The sequence below is a fragment of the Heterodontus francisci genome, chromosome 34 (assembly GCF_036365525.1).
Source record: "Heterodontus francisci isolate sHetFra1 chromosome 34, sHetFra1.hap1, whole genome shotgun sequence".
Lineage (NCBI taxonomy): Eukaryota > Metazoa > Chordata > Chondrichthyes > Heterodontiformes > Heterodontidae > Heterodontus > Heterodontus francisci.
The window spans coordinates 15,474,612-15,498,569 of record NC_090404.1 but is presented as its reverse complement, the minus strand read 5'-3'; the positions used below and the strand labels follow the sequence as shown (position 1 = coordinate 15,498,569).

Here is a 23,958-nt window from a genome sequence, read left to right as displayed (position 1 = left end):
GTAAAGGGATAACTATCACCCACACAGGGTAAAGGGACAACTATCACCCACACAGGGTAAAGGGACAACTATCACCCACACAGGGTAAAGGGATAACTATCACCCACACTGGGTAAAGGGACAATTATCACCCACACAGGGTAAAGGGATAACTATCACCCACACAGGGTAAAGGGATAACTATCACCCACGCAGGGTAAAGGGACAATTATCACCCACACAGGGTAAAGGGATAACTATCACCCACACAGGGTAAAGGGACAATTATCACCCACACAGTGTAAAGGGACAATTATCACCCACACAGGTTAAAGGGACAACTATCACCCACACAGGGTAAAGGGACAACTATCACCCACACAGGGTAAAGGGATAACTATCACCCACACAGGGTAAAGGGACAATTATCACCCACACAGGGTAAAGGGATAACTATCACCCACACAGGGTAAAGGGACAACTATCACCCACACAGGGTAAAGGGACAATTATCACCCACACAGGGTAAAGGGATAACTATCACCCACACAGGGTAAAGGGATAACTATCACCCACACAGGGTAAAGGGACAATTATCACCCACTCAGTGTAAAGGGATAACTATCACCCACACAGGGTAAAGGGATAACTATCACCCACACAGGGTAAAGGGACAATTATCACCCACACAGGGTAAAGGGGAAACTATCACCCACACAGGGTAAAGGGACAATTATCACCCACACAGGGTAAAGGGATAACTATCACCCACACAGGGTAAAGGGATAACTATCACCCACACAGTGTAAAGGGATAACTATCACCCACACAGGGTAAAGGGACAATTATCACCCACACAGGGTAAAGGGATAACTATCACCCACACAGGGTAAAGGGATAACTATCACCCACACAGGGTAAAGGGACAACTATCACCCACACAGGGTAAAGGGACAACTATCACCCACACAGGGTAAAGGGATAACTATCACCCACACAGGGTAAAGGGGCAACTGACACACACAGACTGAAGCAGACACACTATGTGATGTGTTGTGATGATTGAACCAAATCTGAACACAGAAACAATGTGACTATATCTGAATTTAACAGCCAGTTCTTTTCTCCTAGTTCACCACAGCTGACTCACAGCCTGGAGCTGATGGCAGTGACATTCAAAGTAGGTCTCACTCTGTCCCCCTTCAGGCCAGGCGAAAGTGCCAGCAGTGTTGTGTGTCTTTGTCTTTTTGTGTCCTCGCTCTCTGACGCCCAGCCCAGCGATGAGTCACCCTTTTCCTCTGACATGGTGAACCTTACTGTCAGGCAGATCCAGGGGCCTCACACCAATGTACTTAATTACAATGTCCAGTGTGGATGGGAGCAGGCGGTTTAGAGCAGTACATAACACTCCTGTGAGGCCATATAAATGCAAGTATTGTTATCAGACAAAATCTGGTCACTGAGCCACATGAGGAGATGTTAGGCCAGGCGACCAAAATCCTGGTCAAAAGAGGAAGGTTGTAAGGAGCGTCTTAAAGGAGGAGAGGCGGAGAGGTTTAGGGAGGGATTTCCAGAGCTTAGGGCCCAGGCAGCTGAAGGCACGGCTGCCAATAGTGGAGCTATTAAAATCGGGGGATGCTCGAGAGTCTGGAATTGGAGGAGCGCAGAGATCTCGGAGGGTTGTGGAGTTCAAGAGGTTACAGAGGTAGGGAGGGGGCGAGACCCTGGAGGGATTTGAACAAGGATGAGCATTTTATATTTGAGTGCTTGCCAATGTGGGTCAGCGAGCATGTAGACGAACTTGAGTGCAGAGAGAGTGGGGATCAAGGGTACAAAATTGAATGGGCAGGATGTGACAAAAGGTGCTCCTCAGGTATCCAGACTCGGGCCTCAGCTTTTTACCACATTCATCAATGACTTGGATGAAGGAATCAAGAGTTGTATATCCAAGTTTGCAAGAGGCTCTCAGTTGGGGTGGACAGTCAGCAGTGCTGAGGGCAGCAGGAAGTTACAAAGGGACTTATCAGCTTAAGTGGACAAAACTGTGGCGAGGTTCCCACTTGGGATACAAGAGAAATAAATTGGAGTATTCTCTAAACTGTGGGAAATTGAATTGTGGAAGAGCAGAGAGATTTGATAATCCGAGCACACAGATCATTTACAGCCAGTAGACTGATACAAAAAGCAATCACAAAGGCAAATAGAACGATGACTTTTATCTCAAGGGGCCTGCAATACAAAGGGGAAGAAGTTGTTAAACCTTCGATTAGATTCCAGTCTGTAACTCACTCCTTGCTGTCTGTTATTCTATATATAAACCACCTGAACCCCTCGATTAGATTCCAGTCTGTAACTCATTCCTGGGTGTCTGTTATTCTATATATAAATCACCCGAACCCCTCGATTAGATTCCAGTCTGTAACTCACTCCTGGGTGTCTGTTATTCTATATATAAACCACCCGAACCCCTCAATTAGATTCCAGTCTGTAACTCACTCCCGGGTATCTGTTATTCTATATATAAACCACCCGAACCCCTCGATTAGATTCCAGTCTGTAACTCACTCTCGGGTATCTGTTATTCTATATATAAACCACCCGAACCTCTCGATTAGATTCCAGTCTGTAACTCACTCCCAGGTATCTGTTATTCGATATATAAACCACCTGAACCCCTCGATTAGATTCCAGTCTCTATAACTCACTCCCAGGTGTCTGTTATTCTATATATAAACCGCCCGAACCCCTCGATTAGATTCCAGTCTGTAACTCACTCCTGGGTATCTGTTATTCTGTATATAAACCACCCAAATCCCTCGATTAGATTCCAGTCTATAACTCACTCCCAGGTATCTGTTATTCTATATATAAACCACACAAACCCCTCGATTAGATTCCAGCCTGTGACTCACTCCCGGGTATCTGTTATTCTATATATAAACCACCAGAACACCTCGATTAGATTCCAGTCTGTAACTCACTCCCCGATATCTGTTATTCTATATATAAACCACCCAAACCCCTCGATTAGATTCCAGTCTGTAACTCACTCCCCGGTATCTGTTATTCTATATATAAACCACCCGAACCCCTCGATTAGATTCCAGTCTGTAACTCACTCCCGGGTATCTGTTATTCTATATATAAACCACCCGAACCCCTCGATTAGATTCCAGTCTGTAACTCACTCCTGGGTATCTGTTATTCTGTATATATCCACCGGAAACTCGATTAGATTCCAGTCTGTAACTCACTCCCGGGTATCTGTTATTCCTGACAAAACAGTGTGAAGTGAGCTTGTTTTTTTTTGAGGGAAGCCTTTATAGCCCAGGCCCCTTTTTTATATTATTTATCAAGGGGTCTTTATTCCCCAGACCCCCCTTATATACATTTTATAAAATAACTTTATTAAATTAAAATGCCATTCTTGCTGTCGATGATGCACTCCAGTTCCTGCGGTGCTCACCGGTTGCGGAAGGCCTCCAGCGTGCCGGCAGACACCGCATGCTCCTTCTCCAGAGACACCTGGGCACGAACATAACCGCGGAAGAGGGACAGGCAATCACGGAGGACGGACCCCCTCCCCCGACAGCCCGCAGCCTGGACCTGTGAATTGCCACCTTGGCTCGGCCCAGGAGCAGACTGACGAGGAGATTCTCATCCCGGGCCACGCCCCTCCTCACCGGGTGCCCAAAGATCAGGGGTGTGGGGCTGAAGTGCAGCCAGAACTTGAGGAGCAGCCCCTTTAAATACTCAGAGGGGCTGCAACCTCACACATTCCATGTATCCGTGGAACATGGACTCGGCCAGGCCGCAGAAATTACAGACGGCCTGGGAGTCTGTGAATCTACTTAAAAGGCTTTTGCATGGGACTACCCTGTGCAGCACCCTCCACCCCAGGTCTCCGATGTAAAGGGGGAGGACTCCCGCGTAGAGAGACCTCCACCGGGGTTTCTCCTCACCGCCAGATGGCAACACGGACCGCTACGGTGTGTCCGGGTGGCTGATGAGGGCGAGGAAGTGGGGAGTGTGCAGGAGCAGCCCGTACAGGAAACCCCTGCGCACCATGTGGAATGGCACGGAGGGCATTTCCGAGAGGTGGCTTGGGTAGTGTGGGACCGGCTCCTGAGGAGGGCTTCGAGGCCTGGGTCTGATGAACAGTTCTGGCCGAGCAGGGGTCAGCTCGGTCAGGAGACCTCCGCACTCCCGAGTCCCCTCGTCACTCATAGTGAGAGTTGTCCCGGGGGCTTCAAATACTCCTCCGCCCACCAGTCCGTCCCCTGAGTTGGCCGCCTGGACAGCCGAGGCGCTCTCCTCTGCTGGTGGGGGAGCGCCCTGACTAGAGGCAACCATGTTCCAGACGCTGAATAGATCCCGGTAAAAGACAGGCAACTCCCTCAGAGAGGCGCGGCTAACGGTCACCGCCGGGAGCTGCGTGTCGTCTTGAAGGCAGTGACACTGGCGGAAAAAATACGTCGCCAGTGCACACCATCTGGGAGGACGCTCGACGTACAGGTATCTCTGCAGCGTCCGAAGGCAGAGAGTAGCAGCCTGGGTGTGGATACACACCAGCGACTGGCCGCCCTCCTCATTCGGGAGACTCAGGTCCGCGCCAGAGACCCAGTGTTTCCTCTTGCCCCAGAAGAAATCGTCGAGCTTCTTCTGGATCTTGGTGGCAAATGCAGGGGGCAGGACCAAACTGACCAACCGGTACCACAACAGCGAGGCCCCCACCAGTTGGTTTATGACCAGCGCTCGGCCCCTGTAGGAAAGCAATCAGAGCAGTCCTGTCCAGCTCCCCAGACGAGTGGTAACTTTTGCCTCCAACTCCTGCCAGTTTGCCGGCCAGGTTTCCTCAGCGGGGCTAAGGTGGACTCCCAGATAGAGGAGGTGCGTGGTGCGCCAAGCAAAAGGTGTCAACTCCTCCGGTAGGGAGTCCACCCGCCACTGACCCACCAGGAGTCCGGAACATTTCTCCCAAATGATCCCCGTGGAGGACGCGGCAGAACAAGTTTGCTGACACTTGCGCACCCTCCGCATGTCATTGGCGTCAGCTGAGAGGACAACCCGCATGGCCGGCCCGCGCAGAGCCAAACCCGTCAACCTCCTGTGAAGCAGGCACAGGAAGGGCTCCACGCAGATGGTATACGATTGGCCGGACATGGGGCATCCCTGATGCACTCCTCTCCCAAAGCGAAGGGGCGCCGTCAAGGACCCGTTAACTTTGACTAGACACTCTGCGGCGGCGTATAAAAGTCGGACCCGGGCCACAAAATGCAGCCAGAGGCCGAATATGCCCAGAGTCCCAAAAAGGTATTCGTGATCCACCCTGTCAAATGCCTTCTCCTGATCGGGGGAGAGAAAGGCGACCAACAGACCAGTCCTCTGGGAAAGATGGAACAGGTCCCGGACCAGTGTAGGACTGGTTGGGGTGGATCTTGTGGGCCAGCACAGAGCCCAGGCGGATAGATATAGCCCAGGCAAAGATCTTATAATCCGTGCTGAGGAGGGAGACTGGACGCCAGTTTTTAAGCAGGTGAAGATCGTCCCTCTTCAGCAGCAGGACGATGCCAGCCCTGCGCCACGAGAGGGGCATCTCCCCGGTTGCCAGGCTTTCCCCCAGGACCCGTGCGTAATCATCTCCCAGGATGTCCCTGAACGTCCTGAGGAACTGCACAGTCAGCCCGTCCAGCCCCGGGGATTTGCCCCTCGAGAGCTGGTTGAGGGCGCCGGTCAGCTCCGCCAACGTGAGCGGAGCCTCCAATCCTTCGGCAGCCTCCAGGCTGACCTGTGGCAGGTCCTCCCACAAAAGTCTGCGCGCGTTCTCGCTGGAAGGATTCGGAGAGAACAACGCACAGTAATAAGTACGCACCAGGAGGCCTATTCCCTCCAGGTCCGTGATGGAGGATCCGTTGTCGGCCAGGAACTCAACGAGCTGCTTATGGACCCCCCCCGCCATTTTTCCAGCGAGTAGAAGAAGGGTAAGGGGCCAGCTGAACTTTATTGCGGCAGCCCCTGCAAACCGCGAGGAAATCCCGGAGTTCCACCGTGGAGATGAGAGGAGATTCGGTGGGAGGCACGAGGGACTCCACCACCTCACTGGCGATAGAATCAAGATCATCCTCCGTGCCCCACACCGAATCCCCATCCTCCTCCGGGTCATCACCGCCAGCGGCTGACACATCCACCACACACTGTGGGGCGGACGTCCCGGCCACACCAGCTAGTCCTGCATCCATCACGATCCCACCCCCAGGATCGATGGCAGAGGAGTCCTCTCTGGGTTCTATTGTGAAACTGGAGCCTGTAGGCACCAGCGGCTCAGGACCCCCCTCCACCCCCATCCCCAGGCCAATGAGTGGTCCAGGGGAGACAGAAGTTCTCGACTCCGGAAATCCAGCCGGAGCCGAGACTGGAGGCGGAGAGAGGAGGCCATCTCCCGCTCCGCCAGCACCCACAGGCCCAGCAGATGGGGCAGCATTCTTGGTTAGAACCGGGTCGGGTGTCTCCTGGTTGGTGGTGGACTCCGGCTGGGAGGGCCGACCCTCTGGGGCCTCGCCCTCCCCTTCACTCAGCGCACCCGACCCAGTAGCAGTGGCAGAATGGGCGGCGTCCCCAGGCTCCCCCACCACAAGCAGGGCCCCACTTACTCCTTCAGGAGGGGCCTCATGTACCAGGGCCTTCCCCTCCCCTCCATCCTGAGGAATAGGGTGCTCCTGTCTGGACTTTGTCGCCTTGGTGGTGGCGGTAGGGGAAACCTGGGGACCCGAAACAGGAGACAGCTCCCCTCCAACAGATGGACCCTGCGCCTCAGGGCCCCTTGTTACCTCTGTGGAGGGGTTCCTTCTCTTTTTCCCAGTTGGGTGCGGAGGCTCAGAGACCTCCATGTCATCAGAGGCCTCCACCTCCGCACTCTCTTTTTTTTTATTCACCCTGGGCCTGAGCCCAGCCTTGGGGCAAGTTGACTTCCCGAGATCGGGCTTTGTGCTGAGCTCAGACTCGTGTAGTGTCAAGGTGTCCAGGGTACGCGCCTCTCGATGTTTATTTCTCCTGCGCGCCTTCCTTCCACTTGGACAGTCACCCCCCTCCCTGCCAGAGGCCGTGAAAACCACAGCCTCCGGTACCGACTGAATGGTATCTGGTGGAGGTGTAGTGGGGGTGGGAGGATGTGCAGCGTCGCCACCCCGGGCCACCGAGTTGGAGTTGGCAGCCGGGAGGTTGGGGCAGTTCTTACGAACATGACCCACCCCCTTACAGACATGGCACCGCACCCCATCCAAGGTCCAGAAGACGCGGTAGGCCGTCCCCTGGAACTCTACATTAAAGTGGTCCTCTGTCACCTCCTCCCGCGCCAGCTGCATGAATAACTGGCGGCGGAAGGAGTACAGCTGTCGGAGGCTGTTCTCCCGAAGACCGAGCGGGACTGGGGTGAGCCCCGTCTTTACGTCCCCCAGATGGTGCAGGTGGGGAAGGAGGAGCTCACCAGGAATGAAGGGCGGGACATTGGATAAAATGACCCTTTGCGCAGTGGCCTCCAGGGGGTCCACTGGCAGAAAGGTCCCGCCCACGGTGAGCCCCTTGTTCAGAGCCAGGAACACCGCCCGCTCGGTCTTCAGGAAAAACACTGCCTTCCCGTACATTTTAGAGGCTGCAACAATGGCCGAAGGGCCGGCAACCTCGGCCATTGCTTTCACACATGCCTCTATAGTCATGTTCGGGTGGACGTAACTCTTGACCCCGTGCTTCGATGTTAATAAAGCAAACGGTGACGGGGCAACAGGTGCAGCTGCAGCAGCCGCAGCAGCATATGTACAGGAAGGCCCCGCCACCGGCGAAGGAGGGCTTGCCATGGGGTCTAAGAGCCACGTCCACCCCCAAGAAACAAAACAAATTTACACAATTGAAACAAAAAAAAGCAAACTTTAAACATAGTGGAGTGGGAGTAGAGGAGGATGGGGGTAGGATGGTAAAGGAAAAGGGGAGGATAGATGACTGAGGCGACTGAGTGGAGGAAGGGAAAGAAAGGCTGAAAAGGATGTTTGATCCAACTGCCAGTTGGAGCACCTTTATCAAAATTAGTCCAAAACTGTTTGTTGTCTTCCAGTTAGGGGAGGCTTCTTCGCCCGGGACGGCTGGAGTCGCCCGGTACTCTCCTCTTCTGGTTTTAACAAGGCAGTCTTCACCCAGGCAACTCCAGCTGTCCCGAGCAGGCAGTTGGGGTGGGGAGGGAGCTCCTTGTGTGCAAGCACCAATACAAATACAGGGGCCCCTACTGGATTTGGCAGCCCCACCCCTGAGTCTTCAGGCCTCTTCTCCCTCCCCCAAACAGTTCAAACTTAAGAGTCTTTCAGGTGCCCTGACACCCACCTCTCCAAAACAATTGCAACCTTCCTTGATGGTTTCCCTCCACTCTGTATTCACCTTTCTCCAGTCTCCTCTCTCCAGTTGCTGCAGCACAGGTGCAGCTGCTCCCCCTGATTGCTGGCAGGAAGTGTTCCAAATTGCCCAGCCAATCCCAGTGCTGTACCTGTCCTGGGAGTGTTTGATGGGGACAGTGTAGAGGGAGCTTTACTCTGTATCTAACCCCCGTTTTTTTTTTTTTTTTTTTTTTTTTTTTTTTTTTTTTTACAAGGTGACCTTTATACCCCAGGCCCCTTTTATATTTTTCACATCGAGGGGGCCTTTATCCCTCAGGCCCCCTTTATGTACATATTTACAGTTTTAAAATAACTTTATTAAAACAGATAAATAAACAAAAAACTCAAATTAAAATGCCATTCTCGGCGTCGACGATGCACTCCAGTCCCTGCGGTGCCCACCGGTCACGGAAGGCCTCAAGCGTACCGGCGGACACCGCATGCTCCTTTTCCAGGGACACCCGGGCGCGAACGTAACCGCGGAAGAGGGGCAGGCAATCGGGGAGGACGGAACCCCCGACGGCCCGCAACCTGGACCTGTGAATTGCCACCTTGGCCAGGCCCAGGAGCAGACCGACGAGGAGATCCTCCTCCCGGCCCAAGCCCCTCCGCACCGGGTGCCCAAAGATCAGGAGCGTGGGACTGAAGTGCAGCCAGAATTTGAGGAGCAGCCCCTTCAGATACTCAAATAGGGGCTGCAACCTCGCACACTCCGTATAAATGTGGAACACGGACTCGTCCAGGCCGCAGAAAGTACAGCTGGCCTGGGAGTCCGTGAACCTACTTAAAAGCCTATTGCACGGGACTGCTCTGTGCAGCACCCTCCACCCCAGGTCCCCGATGTAAAGGGGGAAGACTCCCGCGTAGAGAGACCTCCATCGGGGTTTCCCCTCGCCGCCAGTTGGCAACGCGGACCGCCAGGGCGTGTCCGGCCGGCTGACGAGGGCGAGGAAGTGGAAAGTGTGCAGGAGCAGCCCGTACAGGAAACCCCTCCGCGCCGATTGGAATGGCACGGAGGGCATTCCCGAGAGGCGGCTCGGGTTGTGCGGGACCGGCTCCCGAGGAGGGTTTCGGGGCCTGGGTCCGATGAGCAGTTCCGGCCCAGCGGGGGTCAGCTCGGCCGGGATCGCTCCGCACTCCCGAGCCCCCTCGCCACCCGCAGTGAGGGGCGTCCTGGGGGTTTCGGCTACTCCTCCGCCCGCCGGACCGTCCCCGGAGTCGGCCGCCCGGACAGCCGAGGCGCTCTCCTCCGCCGGCGGGGGAGCGCCCTGACTGGAGGCGACCATGTTCCAGACTCGGAAAAGATCCCGGTAAAAGACAGGCAACTCCCTCAGAGAGGCGCGGCTAACGGACTCCACCGGGAGCTGCGTGTCGTCTTGAAGGCAGTGACACTGGCGGAAAAAATACGTCGCCAGCGCACACCATCTGGGAGGACGCTCGACGTACAGGTATCTCTGCAGGGTCCGAAGGCGGAGAGTCGCAGCCTGGGTGCGGACGCACACCAGCGACTGACCGCCCTCCTCGATCGGGAGACTCAGGACCGCGGCAGAGACCCAGTGTTTCCTCTTGCCCCAGAAGAAATCGACGAGTTTCTTCTGGATCTTGGTGGCAAATACAGGGGGCGGGGCCAAAGTGACCAACCGGTACCACAGCATGGAGGCCACCAGTTGGTTTATGACCAACGCTCGGCCCCTGTAGGAAAGCACTCGGAGCAGTCCTGTCCAGCGCCCCAGCCGAGCGGTGACTTTCGCCTCCAACTCCTGCCAGTTTGCCGGCCAGGCTTCCTCAGCGGGGCTAAGGTGGACTCCCAGATAGAGGAGGTGCGTGGTGCTCCACGCAAAAGGTGTCATCTCCTCCGGCAGGGAGTCCACCCGCCACTGACCAACCAGGAGTCCGGAACATTTCTCCCAATTGATCCTCGCGGAGGACGCGGCAGAAAAGGTCTGCTGGCAGTCGCGCATCCTCCGCAAGTCAACGGGATCTGTGATTGCGAGGAGCACGTCGTCGGCGTAAGCCGAGAGGACGACCCGCATGGCCGGCTCGCGCAGAGCCAATCCCGTCAACCTCCTGCGAAGCAGGCACAGGAAGGGCTCCACGCAGATGGTATACAATTGGCCGGACATGGGGCACCCCTGACGCACTCCTCTCCCAAATCGAAGGGGCGCCGTCAAGGACCCGTTAACTTTGACTAGACACTCTGCGGCGGCGTATAAAAGTCGGACCCGGGCCACGAAATGCGGCCCGAGTCCGAAAGCGCGCAGAGTCCCGAAAAGGTAATCGTGATCCACCCTGTCGAACGCCTTCTCCTGATCGAGGGAGAGAAAGGCGACCGACTGACCAGTCCTCTGGGAAAGATGGATCAGGTCCCGGACCAGGTGGATGTTGTCCTGGATGGACCGGCCCGGGACCGTGTAGGACTGGTCGGGGTGGATCATGTGGGCCAGCACGGAGCCCAGGCGGGTAGACATAGCCCGGGCAAAGATCTTATAATCCGTGCTGAGGAGGGAGACCGGACGCCAGTTTTTAAGCAGGCGGAGATCGCCCCTCTTCGGCAGCAGGACGATGACCGCCCTGCGCCACGAGAGGGGCATCTCCCCGGTCGCCAGGCTTTCCCCCAGGACCCGCGCGTAATCGTCCCCCAGGACGTCCCAGAACGCCCTGAGGAACTCCACGGTCAACCCATCCAGCCCTGGGGATTTGCCCCTCGAGAGCTGGTGGAGGGCGCCAGTCAGCTCCGCCAACGTGAGCGGAGCCTCCAATCCTTCGGCGCCCTCCGGGCTGACCTGCGGCAGGTCCTCCCACAAAACTCTGCGCGCATCCTCGCTGGACGGATCCGGAGAGAACAACGCACTGTAATACGTCCGGACCAGGAGGCCCATTCCCTCCGGATCCGTGATGGAGGATCCGTCGTCGGCCAGCAGCTCGACGAGCTGCTTACGGACCCCCCGCCATTTTTCCAGCGAGTAGAAGAAGGGTGAGGCGCGGTCCAAATCTTCCAGGATCTGGATCCGCGACCTCACGTACGCGCCTCGGGACCCTATGAGCTGCAGGTTCCTCAGCGCGCCCTTCTTCTCTTTGTACGCCTGCCACAGGGCCGGGTCCGCGACGGCATGACCGAGGCGGGATTCCAAGTCGAGCACCTCCCTCTCAAGGCGCCCGATCTCGGCTTCCCGCCTCTTGGTCGACCCCTTCGCGTACTCCTGACAGAAGACGCGGATGTGAGTCTTGCCCACATCCCACCATAGCCTCAAGGAGGGGAAGCCCCCCTGCTTCCTTCTCCAGTCGGCCCAGAATCGACAGAACGAGTCCCGAAATCGCACGTCCTCCAGCAGCCGGTTGTTAAAGTGCCAGTACGCGGACCCCGCCCGCGTGCGGAGCGGAGTGAACTCCGCCCACACCAGGCGGTGGTCCGAGCACGGCACCAGCCGCATGGAGGCCGCCGAAACGCGGGAGACGTACGCCTGCGAAATGTAGAGGCGGTCGATTCGCGACCCCCCTCCTCCAGACCTCCACGTGAAGGCGCTGGAGTCGGGATGGAGATTCCGCCAGACGTCCACCAAGTTCAGGGAGCTGATCAGTCCCCTCAACTTCTCCACCGACGCTTGGCCGCGCTGGGGACCGGAGCGATCCCCCACCTCGAGGGTGCAGTTAAAATCCCCCCCGAGGATGATGCACTCGCCGCTATCGATGGAGCTCAAGAGAGCGGACACTTCTTCAAAGAAGCGCGCTTGCAAAGCGCCGGGCCTGGGCGCGTACACGTTCACAAAGTGGAGCGGCACGCTACCCAGGCGAACGGCGAGGTGGAGCAAGCGGCCCGGCACTAGCTCCTTGACCCCCAAGATCTCCGGCTGAAAAGTCGGGGCCAACAAGATAGCCACCCCACTAGAAATAGGGGTGAGGTGACTCATGTAGACCCCACCCTGCCACTCCAGGAGCCAGGTGGCTTCGTCTCCCGGAACGGTGTGGGTTTCCTGCAGAAAGCTCACCGCGTATCTCCCTTCCCTAAGGACTGAGAGATTGTGAAATCTGCGGTGAGCCCCTCTGCTGCCGTTGATGTTGAGGCTGGCTATGGTTATCTTCATGTCAAAGGTACTTAAAACCCGTCACCAACAGCTCACTGTGAGGAGGGAGTGGAAGTGCACCTGGCCCTCCACTCCCCCAGCAACCCATTGAGGAACACATTAAAACGGCGCCTCTCAACCAGTTTCACGTCCGCGCGCTTGCCCGCTATCTTAAGGGCGGCACGGACGGACTGGATGATCAGCGCCAGATTCGACCAACGGTCGAGGGCCAGCTGAACTTTATTGCGGCAACCTCTGCAAGCCGCGAGGAAATCCCGGAGTTCCGCCGTGGGGATGAGAGGAGATTCGGTGGGAGGCACGAGGGACTCCACCACCTCACTGGCGATGGAATCAAGATCATCCTCCGTGCCCCGCACCGAATCCCCATCCTCCTCCGGGTCGTCACCGCCAGCGGCCGACACATCCACCACACACTGTGGGGCGGACGTCCCGGCCGCGCCAGCTGGTCCCGCCTCCGTCACGATCCCACCCCCAGGATCGATGGCGGAGGAGTCCTCTCTGGGTTCTATTGTGAAACTGGAGCCTGTAGGCACCAGCGGTTCAGGACCCCCCTCCACCTCCATCCCCAGGCCAATGACTGGTCCAGGGGAGACAGAAGTTCCGGACTCCGGGAAACCAGCCGGAGCCGAGACTGGAGGCGGCGAGAGGAGGCCATCTCCCGCTCCGCCAGCACCCACAGGCCCAGCAGATGGGGCAGCATTCTTAGTTATAACTGGGTCGGGTGTCTCCTGGTTGGTGGTGGACTCCGGCTGGGAGGCCCGACCCTCTGGGGCCTCGCCCTCCCCTTCATTCAGGACACCCGACCCAGTAGCAGTGGCGGAATGGGCGGTTTCCCCAGGCTCCCCCACCACAAGCAGGGCCCCACTTACTCCTTCAGGAGGGGCCTCACGTACCGGGGCCATCCCCTCCCCTCCATCCTGAGGAATAGGGAGCACCTGCCCGGACTTTGCAGCCTTGGTGGTGGCGGTAGGGGGCACCTGAGGACCAGAAACAGGAGGCAGCTCCCCTCCAACAGATGGGCCCTGCACCTCAGGGCCCTGTGTTATTTCTGTGGAGGGGTGCCTTCTCCTCTTTTTCGCACTTGGGCGCGGAGACTCAGAGACCTCCATGTCATCAGAGGCCTCCGCCTCCGCACCCTTTTTTCCTTTTTTAGTCACCCTGGGCCTGAGCCCAGCCCTGGGACAGGTGGATTCCATGGGAATGGGCTTTGGGCTGAGCTCAGGCTCGGGTTGAGTCAAAGTGTCCAGGGGACGCGCCTCACGATGTTTCTTTTTTCCCCGCGTCTTCCTTCCGCTCGGACGGACGCTCCCCTCCCCGCCAGAGGCTGTGAAAACCACAGCCTCCGGAACCGACTGAGCGGTGTCTGTTGGATGTGCGGGGGGAGTGGGAGGAGGTGCTGTGGAACCACTCTGGGCCGCCGAGGTGGAGCTGGCGGCCGGGAGGTTGGGGCAGTTCTTCCGAACATGCCCCACCCCCTTGCAGACGTGGCACCGCGCCCCGTCCGAGGTCCAAAAGACGCGGTAGGCCGTCCCCTGGAACTCCACATTAAATTGGCCCTCCGTGTCCTCCTCCCGCGCCAGCTGCATAAATAACTGGCGGCGGAAGGAGTAGACATGTTGGAGGCTGTGCTCCCGAAGACCAAGCCGGACTGGGGTGATCCCCGACCTCACCTCCCCCAGATGGTGCAGGTGGGGGAGGAGGAGCTCACTGGGAATGAAGGGTGGGACGTTGGACAACATTATCCGATGCGCAGTGGCCCCCAGAGGGTCCACTGGCAGGAAGGTCCCCCCCACAGTGAGCCCTTTACTCAGGGCCAGGGACACCGCCCGCTCGGTCTTCAAAAAGAACACAGCCTTCCCATACATCTTTGAGGCCGCAACAATGGCCGAGGGGCCGACAACCACGGCCATTGCCTTAACGCAGGCCTCAATAGACATGTTGGGGTGGGGATAGCTCTTCACCCCATGGCTGCATGTCAATAATTTAAAGGGTGACGGGGCCACGTGGGCAGCCACAGAAGCTGCAGCTGCGTAGGTAGTAGAGGGCCCCGCCACCGGTGATGAAGGGCTTGCCATGGGTCCAAGAGCTAAACCCACCCCAAATTGTGGACTTGCACACTAAATAACAGATTCACAGAAAAATTTGAAAAGACAAACAAACAAACAACAGGTTAGTGGAGAGGCTGAGGTAAGAGAGGAGAGGCAAAGGCAGGCTGGAAGGGATGACTTGCTTTCTGGAGGTGGTGCTCACAGCACACTCAAAACAAACAGTCTTTGAAGTTGGTCTTCCGGTCTTCTGGTTGGGGGAGTCGTCTTCACCTGGGTCAGCTGAAGCTGCCCAGGCACTATCTATCCCCTTCCGTCTGTTTAGCTGGGCAGCTTCAGCTGACCCAGGCTTGGCAATTGGGGTGGGGAGGGAGCTTCCCTGTGTGCTTTTGCAGCAGCACAGACTCCTGTTGAATTGGCAGCCCCACCCCTTGTTGTTCCAGCCACTTGTTCCTCCCCCAACAGTCCAAAGTAAATTACTGGTGTTCAGCACCCACCTCCAGACAAAGCCTTGTTTCCAACAAAAAAAAAAGAATGTCACTTTCTTCTCTTTTAAAGGTGATTGTTGTTGGAGTTTTCCTCTGCTTGTTTGTGGAAGCTCTCCCTTGCTCAGTGCAGCTCCTCTCTCCACCTCTGCAACCTCCAACTGCCACCAGCACTCTCAGCTGCACCTCGTTGAGGCTCTCAACACTCAGGCTCCCAAATCAGAGAGCAGCCAATCCCCGTGCTGTACCTATCCTGGGAGTGTTTGATGGGGACAGTGTAGAGGGAGCTTTCCTCTGTATCTAACCCCGTGCCATACATTTCCTGGGAGTGTTTGATGGGGACAGTGTAGAGGGAGCTTTACTCTGTATCTAACCCCCCGTGCTGTACCTGTCCTGGGAGTGTTTGATGGTTCAGTGTATGGGCTGGCTGTGTTTGGGCTGAGCATGGATTAGGGTATTTTGTTATTGGCTGCTGCAGGAGAGCTTCCAATACGATGAGAAAGTTGATGTTTGCTTGGTTTCTCTTCCAGTGTCATTGTGTGTAGCCTGATGTTCCTATGTGTTTTGAGGCTGGGACTTAAATGCAGGTTTAGGATTCCCCTTTCTAAGAGGAGATTCTTACCAGGAAGGGGCTGTTCTCTGTCCACGAAAATGATTGAATCTGCTTTCTGGTTGTTGCTCAGCACTTTTAGTGTGAGCAGCACTTTTACCTCTGAGTCATAAGGTTCTGGGTTCAAGTCCCCTCCAGGCCTTGAGCACAGAAATCAAGGCTGATGCTGCAATGCAGTACTGAGGGAGCACTGCACTGTCGGAGGTGCCATCTTTCAGATGAGCTGTTAAATCGAGGCCCCATCTGCTTGCTTGGGTGGCTGTAAAAGATCCCATGGCATTATTTTGAAGAAGAGCAGGGGGGAGTTCTCCCCGGTGTCCTGGCTACTATTTATCCCTCAATCAACGTCACAAAAAACAGATGATCTGGTCATCATCACAGTGCTGTTTGTGGGATCTTGCTGTGCACATACTGGCTGCCACGTTTCCTGCATTACAGCAGTGAATGTACTTCAGAAAGTACTTCATTGGTTGTAAAGTGCTAGGAGACGCCTGGTGGTCATGAGAGCTGCTATAGAAATGCAAGTCTTCTATTCCTCACCCAAAGGGACAATTCTTCACCTGTGAGATGGGATGGTGAATGTGGCCTGGGTATTTGACTGTGGGGAGCGTCACAGCTAGGCCTGATATATCTTACACCCGACACAGTAGGAGTTACTGGATCGTGATCAGGAGCAGAAACCCTGACTGACTGTTCACCCTATCTCATATTGAGTGTTGAGACCAATGCTCCATCCTCCACAAATGCAAAGTACTGCTGGATGCTGGAAATCTGAAATAAAAACAGAAAATCCTGGAAATCCTCAGCAGGTCAGGCAGCATCTATGGAAAGTTAACATTTCAGGTCACTGAACGTTCATCAGAACTGGGAAAAGTTAGAGATGTGACAGGTTTCAAACTTGTGAGCAAAGTTCTAGCTCGGAATAAAAGAGACAGTAGCAACATGGATACAAAATTGGCTGAGTGACAGGAAACAGAGAGTAGTGGTAAATGGATGTTTTTTCGGGCTGGAGGAAGGTTTGTAGTGGAGTTCCCCAGGGATCAGTGTTGGGACTCTTGCTTTTCCTGATATATATTAATGACCTAGACCTTGGTGTAAAGGGCACAATTTCAAAATTTGTGAATGATACAAAACTTGGAAGTATTGTGAACTGTGAGGAGAATAGTGTCAAACTTCAAAAGGACATAGACAAGTTAGTGGAATGGGCAGACAGGTGGCAGATGAAGGTCAATGCAGAGAAATGTGAGGTGATTCATTTTGGTAGGAAGCACATGGAGAGACAATATCAAATAAAGGGTACAATTCTGAAGGGGGTACAGGAGCAGAGGGACCTGGGTGTATATGTGCATAAGTCATTGAAGGTGGCAGGACAGGTTGAGAGCGTGGTTAATAAAGCATACAGTATCCTGGGCTTTATTAATAGGGGCATAGAGTACAAGAGCAAGGAGGTTATGTTGAACTTGTATAAGACACTAGTTCGACCTCAGCTGAAGCATTACGTCCAGTTCTGGGCACCGCACTTTTGGAAAGACATGAGGGCAGTGGAGAGAGTACAGAAAAGATTCACAAGATTAGTTTCGGGGATGAGGAATTTCAGTTATGAAGATAGATTGGAGAAGTTAGGACGTTTTCCTTGGAGAAGAGAAGGCTGAGAGGTGATTTGATCGAGGTATTCAAAATCATGAGGGGTCTGGACAGAGTAGATAGAGAGAAACTCTTCCCACTCATGAAAGGATTGAGAACGAGAGGGCACAGATTTAAAGTATTTGGTAAGAGAAGCAAAAGTGACATGAGGAAAAACTTTTTTCTCGAATCGAATGGTTAAGGTCTGGAATGTGCTGCCTGAGAACGTGGTGGAGGCAGGTTCAATTGAAACATTCAAAAGTGAATTAGACAGTTATATGAAAAGGAAGAATGTGCAGGGACACGGGGAGAAGGCGGGGGAATGGAACTGAGGGAATTGCTCTTCCAGAGAGCCAGTGGGGATACAATGGGCCGAATAGACTCCTTCTGTGCTGTAACAATTCTGTGATTCTGTGACCTTCCGAACCTGCCCTAACTAGGATTAGCGAACACAACACAGACCAGGTGTGGGGAAATGGAACCTGGGCTATTACTGCCCTTAAAACCACACACAAGGACCCACTGGGCAGTGCCCTACAGTACACGGTTACATAGTGATGCAATTACGTGATGCAGAGTGCGAGCCAGCTGCAGGTTGAGACTGTGCAAATTCCCAGAAAGGTCTCTGCTCCTTTACGACGTCAGTCATGCTGAGTGACTGACTGATGTGGAATTTGCCCAGCTCGATCCTGCAGCACTTGTGCCACTCGCTCCCCCAACTTCTGAACTCCTCCCCTCCCTCTACCCCTCCTCTCCTCCTCCTCACCCTGAACTCCTCCCTTCCCTCTACCCTTCCTCTTCTCCTCCTCCTCATCCTAAACTCCTCCCTCCCTCTTCACCTCCCCGCCCTGAACTCCTCACCACCTCCCTGCCTTTTCCCTCCACCTCCCCCGAGCTCTTCTCCCCCTCATAGAACATGGAACATCGAACAGTACAGCACAGTACAGGCCCTTCGGCCCACGATGTTGTGCCGAACCTTTAACCTACTCTAAGATCAAACTAACTACCTACCCTTCATTCTACTATCATCCATGTACCTATCCAAGAGTCGCTTAAATGTCCCTAATGTATCTGCTTCTACTACCACCGCTGGCAGCGCATTCCATGCACCCACCACTCTCTGTGTAAAGAACCTACCTCTGACATCTCCCCGAAACCTTCCTCCAATCACCTCCTACTCTCCTCCTTCTCCCTCCTCTTCTCTCTCCCTCCCCCTCCTCTCGCCCTCCCTTTCTTTCCGCTTCCTAATCAGCCCCTCTCCCCCTTATCTCCTTCTCCCCTTCCCCCTCCTCTCCTTAACTTCCCCTTCCCTCTCCTGCACCCCGTCCCCTCATCTCCCCCCTCCTCTCATCCTTGTCTCCCCCTCCTGTCCTCTCCTTTCCCTCTCCCCTCCTTCTCCCTCCTCTCCTCCTCTTCCCTCCCTCCACACCTCTTCCTCCCCTTCCCCTCCTCTCCCTCACCTCTTCTCTCTCCTCCCACCCCCTCCTCTACCTCTTCTGCCCTCACCTCCTCATCCCCCTCCTTTCACCTTCCTCCCCCTCCCCTGCACTCCTATACCCTTCCCCTCCCCTTATCTTCCCCTCCTCTCCCCTCACCTCCTCCTCCCCTCCTGTCAAATTCCTCTCCTCCTCCTCCCCCTCCCATCTCTTTCTCCTCCCCTTCCCATCTCCTCCTCCCCCTCCTTTCTCCCCTTCCTATCTCCCTCCTCTCCTCCCTCCCCTCTCTCCCCTTTCCTCTCCTCTTTCCTCCATCTTTCTCCCCATCTTTTTCCTCCCACCTTCCTCTTCCCCTCCCCTTCTCTGCTCCATCCTCTCCTCTTCCTCTATCCCCCTATTTACTGTCCCTCCCCCTCTTCTCTGTTGCTCTGTTGCCCCTGAGCAGTCTCAACACCCCTTCCTCCGCCTCCTCCCCTCACGGCCCCCCCCCACATTGTGGTTTCCTCTCCTCCCTGCACCAAACACCTGCTGCCTGACCCTGGGGGGCCCTCAAGAGTCAAAACTGCAGCTTCCAGCTCCCAGCAACCTCATCAATAACTCCTCCGGGACCCGCAGGTCACATTCAGTCTCCAGGAGGAAGGAGGGCTGGGTGGGGTGGGGGGAGGGGAGGGAGGGACTGACTTTTCACCCTCTGGGAACCTGGGGTCTGAGCTGGCCTCAGACGGGGGTGGGGTGGGGGGGGAGGGTGGGGGTGGAGGCAATCTATTCTCCAGCAGAGCACGACCATCACTTCAGTCAGCCCGAATGTGAAAGGGAGACATTGTTTCCCCACCCTTTTAAATTGCAGCCTGACTGCCCATGCAATCAACTGACTGTGTAGAGAATAATGAAGGCCTTCCATCATTTCTCCAGCCTTTCTGCTCCGATTCTGCCTTCCAGATTCCGACTCTGATGAAGAGGACAGCGCGGACCTGCAGCCCCACGGCGCCATCGTGCATGACAGCATGCTGCTCACCTTTCAGCAGAGAGACACTTAAAGAGACGGGACCCGCTCCTCTCCTCTCCCCCGCCTGTTATAATACTGTATGGACAATGTGCTACAATGTGCGATCGACGGTTTTCTTTTGATAAAGTGCCTCACAGAAATTTGTGGGACTGTTCTGTACAAGGTGTCTCTGTTCCTGCCAGCTGTCAGCTTCTTTACCTCATTGGGAAGAAGAATAAATGCTTGTGTGTGTCTTTGTCAATGTGCGTGAATGTGTGTGTGTGTATATGAGTGAGTGTCTGTGCTGTGGGTGTATATTGGTATGAGTGTTGCGGGTGTGAGTGTATGAGACTGCAGTGTGGCTGTTTGTGTCGGCAGGAGTCTAAATACTAAGCCAGATGGAACTCTGAGCTGCGGTACCAGGCTTGAAGGAGCTGAGTGCCTCCGTACCAAGCCAGAAGTAAATGAGAGCCTGAGCAGAAGGCCGGGAGGATCTCGGATCGCATGCAGCAGGCCAAGAGAAGCCCCGAGCCTAAGCTATAGGCCGGGAGGAGCTCTGAGCCTGAGCGGCAGGCCGGGAGGAGCTCTGAGCCTGAGTGGCAAACCGGGAGGAGCTCTGAGCCTGAGGTGCCAACCGAGAGGGGTTTGAACCCCCGAGCTGCAGGCTGGGAGGAGCTCTGAGCCTGAGCGACAGGCCGGGAGGAGCTCTGAGCTGTAGGCTGGGAGGATCTCTGAGCCTGCGTGGCAGGCCGGGAGGAGCTCTGAGCCTGAGTTGCCAACCGAGAAGGGTTTGAGCCTAATCAGCAGGCCGGGAGGAGCTCTGACGCTGAGGTGCAGGCTGGGAGGAGTTCTGAGCCTGAGCTGTAGGCCGGAAGGAGCTCTGAGCTTGAGCTGCCAACCAAGAGGGGTTCAAGCCTGATTGACAGGCCGGGAGGAGATCTGAGCCTGAGCTGTAGGCCGGGAGGAGCTCTGAGCCTGAGCGGCAGGCCGGGAGGAGCTCTGAGCCTGAGCGGCAGGCCGGGAGGAGCTCTGAGCCTGAGTTGCCAACCAAGAGGGGTTTGAGCCTGATCAGCAGGCTGGGAGGAGCTCTGAGGCTGAGGTGCAGGCTGGAAGGAGTTCTGAGCCTGAGCTGTAGGCTGGGAGGTGCTCTGAGCCCGAGCGGCAGGCCGGGAGGAGCTCTGAGCCTGAGTTGTCAACCGAGAGGGGTTTGAGCCTGATCAGCAGGTGGGGAGGAGCTCTGAGACTGAGTTGCAGGCCAGGCGGAGCTCTGTGCCTGGAGCTCCGAGCCTGAGCTGCAGGCCGGGAGGAGCTCCAAGCCCGAGCTGCAGGCCGAGAGGAGCTCCGAATACGAGTGGTAGGCCGGGAGGAGCTCTGACCCTGAGCTGCAGGCCAGGAAGAGCTCTGTGCTCTGCACATGCTGCCTCTCAGCAGCAAAAGCCAGACAGAGCTCTTGGTGATTTAACATCGCATCCAAAAGAGGGCACCTGTGACAGTGAAGCACTTCCTCTTTACTGCCACAAATAGTATCAGCCTAGACTATGTGCTCACATCTCTGGAATGGCAACTTGAACCCAGAACCTTGTGACTCAGAGGTGAGAGTGGCACCACTATTACCTGGTCCTTCATCTTATTTGGTATCTATGGGATCTTCTTGTGCAGGAATAGGGTGCTGCCTTGTGCCTACGTGACCACAGTGGCCTTGCTCGAAAAGAAAAGTATTCCATAGACTGTGATTCACGGAATTGACCCTTTACAGTACAGAAGGAGGCCATTCAGCCTATTGTGCCTGTGCTGGCTCTTTGGAAGAGTTGTCCAATTAGTCCCAGTTCCTCACTGCTCTTTCCCCATTTACCTTGCAACATGTTTCCCTATCCAAGTGTTTATCCAATCACCTTTTGAAAGGTACTATTGAATCTGCTTCCACCACCTTTTCAGACGTAAGAAGAGAATGTTCTAAATCAGAAAGCCAGGCGGTGAAGCATAGAACCAGAGCTTATTTACATACTTTATAAGCTTTCGTTACAAACATGAATCTCCAAACCCAACCGCCACAGTTTCACTCTGCTCCTATATATAGGGGCTCAAGTGAATCCCCAGTTAATACCCACCACCTGCATACAATTAAAAGCTCAATTACTATACAACTAACACAAGAGCATTTAGCCCCTCGAGCCTGTTCAGCCATTCAATGAGATCATGGCTGATCTGCAAACTTTGCCCATAATCCCTTAATGCCTTGGGTTCACAAAATCTTATCAATCTCAGTTTTAAAATTAACAATTGATCAAGCATCAATTGCAGGCAATACATTCCAGCTCTTAACGATTTTTTGCTTAAAGAAATGATTCTATTATGGTTCTTTTGCTGATTGCCTTTAATCAGAGGTCCACCTTAACACAGACCACTCCCCCCCACCCCCACCACCCCCCCCCCCCCCCAAACCCCAGCCCCTCTTTGGCTTTGTACTTGCTTAAAGACTATTAATCTCAGACATCTTCCAGTTGTCATGAAAGATCACTGAGCTGAAATGGTTTCTTTCTGTAAGGATGCTGCCTGACCTGCCTAAGCGTCTCCATCATTTTCTAGCCTTATCCATCACGTGTTCATCCAACTTCCCCTCGAATGCATCTCTACTATTCACCTCAACCACTCCCTGTGGTAGCGAGTGCCACATTCTCACCACTCTCTGCGTAAAGAAGTCACTTCTGAATTCCCTATTGGATTTATTAGGGACTGCAGTGGGAACAAGAACTGAGATGATGAAAAAATGCAGACTAAAACTGAAGAGTTATAAAAATTGACTACTTTTTAAAAATAAACTGCTAAAAATGGCCTTTGTCTCTTCAAACTGTCTGACAGGGACAAAGGATTACCTTTTGAGCTGGGAGGGGTCAATTATTATCTTGGCTATCCCTCACAGGCGAGGATGATTGTCTTCCGTGAGTCCAAAGATGGCCAATGAGGCCAATTCAGGATCTACAGACTTTATGGCACGCAGGGCATTTCTTGTCATGTGGGATGTCTGCTCATGTATTATTTATTTGGGTCGCGGTTTGTTCTTTTTGCCGCTCTCGCTTTTCCTCTTCATTTTGTTGTCGTTGGGTCTCAAAATGCCGGGATGCTTCCCACAGACTCTGCCTCCATCTGCTTCGGTCCAGGGCGATGGTCTCCCAGGAGTTGATGCCAATGTTGCATTTCTTCACGTTGGCTTTCAGCACATCCTTGAAGTGTTTCTTCTGTCCTCCTCTGGTGCGTCTGCCCTGACTGAGCTGGGAGAAGGCGGCCTGCTTTGGGAGCCTGGTATCTGACGTCTGAACTATATGACCAACACAACAAAGCTGATGGCGGATAATCACAGCCTCTATGCTTGAGAGAGGACACTGATGTTGGTACAGCTGTCCTCCCACTTGATATGTAGCATCTTCCGCAGGTAGCGTTGGTGAAATGACTCCAGTGCCTTGAGGTGTCTCCTATACGTTGTCCATGTTTCAGCCCCGTACTGTAAGGTCGGGATCACAACCGCATGGTAGACCATGAACTTGGTTTCAGTTTTGATGTCGTGATCTTCAAACACTTGCTTCCTCAGGTGGCCAAAGGCTGTACCAGCAGCAGATTTCAGATGCTGGATTTCTTGGTCAATGTCAGCCTTCTGTGAAAGATAACTTCCAAGATACTGGAAGTGTTCCACATTTTCCAGGCACTAATCATGAATCCTAATCAATGGGGCTGGGATGTGAGCATTTGGAGCTTGCTGATGGAGGACTTTGGTCTTCTGAATGTTGAATGTAAATCCCATCTTCTCATATGCCTCAGTAAATACGTCGATGATTCTCTGAAGATCCCTTTCCAACACAGCACTTACTGCAGCGTCATCAGTATATTGGAGCTCAGTGACTGAAGTCAGAGTGGTCTTAGTTTTTGATTGGTGACGTCTGAGGTTAAATAGTTTACCGTCCATTCGATGAAAGAGCTGCACTCCAGCAGGGAGCTAGTCTGTAGTCAGATGGAGCATGGTAGCGAGGAAGATCGATAAAAGAGTTGGGGTGATGCACAACCTTGTTCAGCTCCTGTCTTAACCTCAAAGGGGTCTGTAATGGATCCATTGCTAAGGATCACCACTTGCATATCATCATGAAGTAGGCGAAGGGTGGTGACAAATTTTGGAGGACATCCATACTTCAACAGAATCTTCCAGAGTGCCTCATGATTTACAGAGTCGAAGACCTTTGTCAAGTCAAAAAACGCTATGTAGACAGGTTGATGTTGTTTGCGACATTTTTCTTGCAGCTGTCGAAA

The 23,958-nt window shown here is 54.4% G+C and overlaps 1 protein-coding gene across 1 annotated transcript in view; it reads left to right on the top strand.

Annotated features, from left to right (window-relative positions):
- Positions 1-19,809, top strand: part of LOC137348669 (E3 ubiquitin-protein ligase MARCHF7-like) — a 136,950-nt gene extending 117,141 nt beyond the window's left edge. The window contains exons 10-11 of the mRNA XM_068013928.1: positions 1,111-1,159; positions 19,617-19,809. Coding sequence (XP_067870029.1) covers positions 1,111-1,159; positions 19,617-19,714 — 147 coding nt within the window. The 3' untranslated portion in view covers positions 19,715-19,809. The remainder of the gene's footprint in view (positions 1-1,110; positions 1,160-19,616) is intronic.
- The last annotated feature ends 4,149 nt before the right edge of the window (positions 19,810-23,958 follow it).